The sequence below is a fragment of the Colobus angolensis genome, unplaced genomic scaffold (genome assembly GCF_000951035.1).
Source record: "Colobus angolensis palliatus isolate OR3802 unplaced genomic scaffold, Cang.pa_1.0 Scaffold259, whole genome shotgun sequence".
Taxonomy (NCBI): domain Eukaryota; kingdom Metazoa; phylum Chordata; class Mammalia; order Primates; family Cercopithecidae; genus Colobus; species Colobus angolensis.
Genome location: NW_012115810.1, coordinates 82937 through 89345, shown reverse-complemented (window position 1 = coordinate 89345; position 6409 = coordinate 82937). Strand labels below are relative to the sequence as shown.

At 38.1% G+C, this 6409-nt stretch overlaps 1 protein-coding gene and 1 long non-coding RNA gene across 4 annotated transcripts in view; both read right to left on the bottom strand.

Annotated features, from left to right (window-relative positions):
* LOC105515299 overlaps positions 1-669 on the bottom strand; it is a 2940-nt gene extending 2271 nt beyond the window's left edge. Inside the window, exon 1 of the long non-coding RNA XR_001002295.1 lies at positions 47-669. This is a non-coding gene — a long non-coding RNA (uncharacterized LOC105515299). The remainder of the gene's footprint in view (positions 1-46) is intronic.
* The window catches only part of SLC38A11 (solute carrier family 38, member 11), a 56294-nt gene extending 50128 nt beyond the window's left edge, over positions 1-6166 (bottom strand). For 2 of the 3 annotated variants that reach the window (XM_011947078.1, XM_011947081.1), the window contains exons 1-2: positions 5860-6166; positions 3363-3437 (exon numbers count right to left, since the gene is read on the bottom strand). In XM_011947078.1, the coding sequence (XP_011802468.1) occupies positions 3363-3423 (61 nt within the window). In that variant the 5' untranslated portion in view covers positions 3424-3437; positions 5860-6166. Of the gene's footprint in view, positions 1-3362; positions 3438-3797; positions 3889-5278; positions 5394-5859 lie in introns of all 3 variants that reach the window. The other variant, XM_011947079.1, reaches the window with a different exon arrangement.
* Between the last annotated feature and the right edge of the window lie 243 nt (positions 6167-6409).

Genomic DNA, 6409 nt, shown 5'->3' with positions numbered 1-6409 from the left:
GTTGCCCAGGCTGGAGTGCAGTGGCACAATCTCAGCTCACTGCAACCTCTGCCTCCCGGGTTCAAGTGATTCTCCTGCCTCAGCCACCTCAGCTTCCTGAGTAGCTGAGACTACAGATGTGAGCCACCACGCCCAGTTAATTTTTGTATTTTTAGTAGAGACGGGGTTTCACCATATTGGCCAGGCTGGTCTCGAATTTCTGACCTCAAGTGATCCACGTGCCTCAGCTTCTCAAAGTGCTGGGATTACAGGGGTGAGCCACCGTGCCCAGCCCTAAGAAGTATTAATAGATTTTAAAATATCCTGCAAACACAAAGGACATATCAATAAATTCTACTTCCTTTGCTTAAAATTAGAAACTGCTTCACAAAAAAGTTGAATAATGCCTTGAAGGAAGAACAAGGTTTCACCAGGTAGAGAAGAAAAGGAATGTCAGGCAGGAGGACTATCAATGGGAAGATGGTGTGAAAGCTTATTCTCTCCCTGGGTAACAGAATTCTCCATAATGACTGAGAATGTCTGCATGTGACTGTTGGTCACAGAGTGAGAGGGCAGTTAGAATAATTGGAATGAGACTAAAAATGCAGACTATGGCCAAACTATGAAGGAATTTACATGCAATATTTTCTTGTTGTTGTTGTTGTCCTTACAGAGTCTCAGAATGTTTTGATTAGGGGAGTTTACAGAGTTCAGCCTGAGGTTTTATAAAAACAATTTGCAGCAGTATGGAGGACTGATCAGAAAGTAGACAGACGCTGGAGGCAGGAAAACTGAACAGCAGCTCACTGGCCAAGAAGGAGAATCAATGAGCTAGATGCTGAGAATAATGCAGCCATAATGTGAAATCTTTTTGAGGTAGATGTTCATGTTTTACTTTTTCGGAGGAGAAAATTGAGACTTCAGTTGGTTACAATGGCTTAGCCAAGGTCTGAAGTTACTGGCAACAGAGTTGGCATTGATTCTCCTCCTTGATTCTCATTGATTCTTATGTAATTTATATACAATTTATATACTTATGTCACAGAGAGGAGGCAGCCAATTTCAAAGATGGCATGAAGGCTTGCTGAAGGAGGGTATGGTTGGGATGAGAACACTGAGCATTTAATAAAAGTTCAAAATGATCACTTAAAGGTAAGAATGTGTTAAGAATTTAGTCAATAATAAGTGTAAATGCTTCCATCTGCTTATAAAATACAGGCTACAAATACATTCCCTTAAAAGTTTTAGGTATCTTAAGTATTAATCACTATAATATTTTGATCTCCCTTTAAATACATTATATGCAACTTTTAAAAAAATTCATGAATTAATCTATGTTACTTAACAGAGGAATTTTCTTTTAAATCATTTTGTATGCTCAGACAATAAAAATTATTTTAGGTTAATCAACAAATTTGAAAATCTTAAAGCAAACTAGAATTATTTGCTGTAAATTTTCATAATTCTTTTTGTTCCCCAGCATCTCACAAACATGAAAACAGAACTTAGAAAAACTTGTTTTACTGAACATACCTCATTAGTGGCCTTAAAAGGCAAAATAATAATTCTAGAGGCAAACCACTGATTGATTATAGCTCCAATCTAAAGAAAAATTCAACATTATACCTTACATGTAGATTCTGCTCTTAAAAGCCTAATTAAGAAAAAAAAATGAATCAGCCTATATATTTTTTTCAATTTTATGTGGTCATCCTTTATCAGTTATTTAAGAATTTGGATCATGCAAGTAAATTTATGAGTTGGTAATTTTCATTAATAAGTAAATTTGCAACATGTGAATTTGCAAAGGACTTCTCACAGTTATTGTTATAGGTTTATATATGGCATTAGTTGAAAAAGTTATTCACATTATGATTTATTCATGTATAGTATGATTGGCTTTAGTATACTCTTCATTCTCTTCAAGTCCTGAACTCATATTTTTAAATTTTTTATGCCTACCTGTTTACAATGTGTGTAAATGTTTACAATGCATTTAAATAAACCATGGTGATTATGGTGGAAATTCATTATTTGTCAGTGCTGATAGGAAACAGGAAATTTAAGAATGACAGGGACAAATCCTTGAATCAGATTTTTTTTTTTTAGTGTAATAAATGCCCCAATAAGTAGACTTCAATTTTTAAACACCAACAACTCTTAATAAGCACAAAATTATAGGTGCTAACATTATAAATAAAGAGCTATAATAACTAGAAGCAGTTTAGGTCTTGAGGGTGGGAGGTAGGAAGAAGGCAGGGAGTTCAATGCCTGTCTAGCTTTGAATTTGAAAACGATTTCATGTTTTACTGTCTCTTCGTCAGCCTGAGAAAAAATAGCTGAGTGTTGGGCAGGTCTTAGAAGCCTGAGGTTTTACGAGGGATGGCATCTTGGCAGGATCTCTAGAAGCAGAGCTGAGACAGACATTCCTGGGCAAGGGGTCTGTGGATGAAGTACTCCAGAAGAAGAGGAATGAGAGGACAGGACAGGGGAAAGAGCTCAGCAAGTACTGCGGTGGTGGAGCCCTGGAGCTCCAACTGTACCACACATTGGTCCCTCATGGAGGCAAGGAGACCCCCTTGAGGCTCAGGGCAACACTCACTAGTTGGTAAAAGGGCATCTAATCCACCACAACAGCAACTCCTGTGAGTGGTGTTTGTTTTTGATCATTGCCATCTCTTTCACAGTGATCCTAAGACAGAGGGAAAGACGCTGTGTTTGTCATAAGGTGAGATGGAGGGATGACAGGGTGGGGATGAGGACAACAAAAAGAGGAAATGATTATGGGTTGTAAACCCTGCATTTAAATGGGAGAGTGACAAAAGGTGGGTGTGAATGAACTATTTACATGAAGAAGCAGAAGCAGAACAGAAGATGTGATATAGAAGCAACTTATTGCTGCATTTAAAGATAGTAGTGGGCAGCAAGTGTGGGCAGGCATAAGCCAGGTGGAGAGGCTTGATGAGCCCTGCTGGTTGATAACCAGAACTTCAGTTCTACCTCTACAAACAACAGCTGAATAAGGTTGTTCATTCACATGCACCTGCCCACGAAGTCCTGCTGTCTGCACTTTCAGAGCACAGTCCTCTCTTAGCCTTAATGAAGCTTTAAAATGACTTCCCCATCTACTACTTTCTGCATAAAGGGAAAAAGGCACATGAAAAGGATTTAGGCTTGGTAATATATAATGCTCTTCTACTTTTTCTAATCTGTTTAAAGGATTAGTAGGAAAAGTAAATCTCCTCAGGCATAAATGCTTAAATTCTTTAGGATTCTTTGATGCACTTTCTAATTAACTAGGAAATTCAGTTGCAGCGTGTGTGTGTGTGTATAGTTATTGCACAATTGAAGTTGCAGATATAAGAAATTATATAGTATTTTACCTGTAACATATGAAACCCAGAATAAAAGCAATATTCCCAAAGGAAACCCAGCTTGCTTCATTGAATAAGGCAATCCTGAAAAAACATAAAATGCCCCACCCCTCACATTAACAAGGAAGCTAGAAATACAGAAACTCCCCCCTTCAATTTCTGCATATAATAGGTAAAGTCAATTTATAAACTTATATGACATACTTGTAAGTTGCACATAGGACAGTATTAACATTAAATGTTAGGCATTAATACTTATTTCAGAATAAAATGTTATTAGCTTAGGGACAAGTCAAGAGAGCAAGTTTATGAGGTGATGGAATAAGAATTAGAAAGCAGCAAATTAAAAACAAATGCCAGTTCACACAAATAACGTTTACTTCAGGGTAAGAGTGACATAGCCCTGGAATATGTGGAAAGTCATTACCTCAAATCCTTTCTTACCTGCTAGCCAAGAAAGCAGAGTGGATAATAAGGAGCACAGAAGGGTTATGGAATATTAAGAAAGACAGACTCTGGAGTCAAAATGGGGCTACTATGTAGGAAAAAAAATGAGAAGGTGAAAGTATTTTTTATAATGCTGAAAAGGGTACGTATAATTATTTCTTATAATTTTGGGGAAAATGGGCAACTTTAGATTATGGACAATAAAATATCTAAAACAAACACAGTTAAAATATTTCCAGCCAAAATTTTTATTCTCTGAAAAGTTTTCCCTTAAAGAAAAGAAAACAAGTTGCTGAGCAGGATTCAGTGGTACTGTTTAGCATTGCTGACATGGCTTAGCTTAACATGCTCACATCAGGAATTAGCTCTAGAATTCTTCTAAGTACAGCTGCCCATACCTTCATTGCACATGGAGGTAGAATTGTAAACAAGCCTTTGTCCCTGTTTCCTTCTACTTTATCTCAGGTAATGCCATTTTATGTATCATTTGGAGAAAAAAAAGACTATCCATAGAAAAATGTAAAATCAGGAACCATATTAACTTGTGAAAAGTAAAAGTAACAAGAGTAAGAAAAGTAGCTCAATCCAGATAAATGTTTAATTTTCAGCAGATGATGACAGAGACAAAAACGTCACAACTTTATAAAACCTTGTATTCTCAAAAAGTATTGCATTTTGCAGGATTTTGTTTTCTTCTTGTCTTTTCTGAGATAGAGTGTTTTCAGGTACCAAAAAGAATAATTACCACTGAAAATATAGCTGCTTTTATTACTATAATGCAATACACTTTTAACTTTTTTCAGAAAATTTCCCTTGCTTCTAATACAATGGGAAAATCTGAGCTATTTATTTCTTTTAATTCTGATTTTATGGCTCCTTTGCTAGGAAAATTATACGCATTTTCAATGAACAAATTTGCATTGTTGACTAAATGATATTTAAAATTAATATATTGTAATAATTTTGTACTTTAAAATTTAACATTGTATAGATAGGTAAAGAATGTATGAATTTAATTTTTCATAAGATTGGTATGTTTTCATATTAAACTTTTCACCTCCAACATTTACAAATATCTGGAAGTTTTATACTTCTAGAAGGTTAAAGAAAGATGATTCAAATAATGATGGACCCTTCAGTAAGTGGAAAAAATACATTAGGTAACATTAGCAATCAACCACACAGCCTACAGAAAAAAGATTCACCACCGCCCATGTGCAGTTTCACCTTAATCTACCACATGTGGAAGATGCTCTTAACTGTGGAAGCAGTGTGAATTACAGCCCCATCTTCAGCATAAAAGACACGCACACATACAGTTACACTAGAAAAAAAGGAAGGCTTTTATGGAAGAAAATTACCAATTTTCTTATTTAAGTCTTTTTTTCTTTAAAAATAATTAATGAACACTAGCAGCATAGCGAGTCATAAATTTTGCCCTTTCACTTAAAATTTAAACCAAAACAAAATACACTTACCTATTATACCAGATCCTATAATCGAGTTGACAACATTAAAAAGAGCAGCAGACTGACAGGTTTTCTCTTTATTCTCATGTTCAGTAACAAGGGTTTCTCTGTCATCTAGATCTCTCTATTTTAATAGATAAAATAGCAATTATAAGCAAATACTAGCTCAGAAAATTAGAAAAGTAACAAATATGTAACGCAGGATACTAGCACGATATTACTAGTAATAATAAGTAATGTCACTAATGAAAATAAAATAATGCCAGGATAACAGTAGTAAAGAATAACAATAATGGCTAGTAATTCAACAGAGCTTGGTGAGCTAACTCCATCCTAAAATTTCCAGATTACAGCTGCCCCAGCTGCTAAGTACAGGATCTGTTAGGAATTTAGTGATGTGATTCTGTGAAATTAAAGTGCCTGCTAAGGAAAAAAAAAAACAAAGTCAGATTAAGGCAAAACTTTTTCTCCCAGAGAACTTTTCGCGGTGTTAAACCAAGAGCCCAGGTGAAGGTAGGTGACCTGACCTGTTGCAAGGTGAATGAAATTTCCGGAAAACTGGCTTCAGAACGCCCAGTCGCTAGTTTTACCTGCGGTGGGATGACAGGGTCCTGCCTCTGGTAGCCCATGGCTGCGCGGTTGTCCTGAGCAGGTAGAAGATGCTGGGGCGGAGTACCGGCTCGCATCCCGCCAGCCTCCAGAGCCACCTCGCACACAGCCGAGGTCCGCGTGCGGCCGCAGAGCCGCAGGGAGCCAGTTCCACCGGCGCCCCCTGCCCGGTCGGCAGGCCGCGAGGGCTGCAGCCCCAAGATCTCTAGGCTGTGGCAGCTTGGGGCGCTTTTCCACCGGAGTTCGCCCAAATACAGTTTTCCTCCGGATGCGGAGATGCTGCAGGATGTTTCTGATCCGGGCTGCCCTGTCTCCCCGCCTCCCGCCTCCACACCCCCGCCTTCCTCAGAGAACACGGAGAGCTTCTCTTCCCTGAAGCTGCAGAGGACAACTTGTTCCACCCACGCTGCCCTGCCTAGATTGCACAGAGTTATGACCGCCTCGTTGCAGCCCGTTCCTAAATTAGCTGCGACTTTGCTGGATCCGAAACCCAGGTAAGAGCACAGAAGCACCCTTGGGACCGTGGGACAT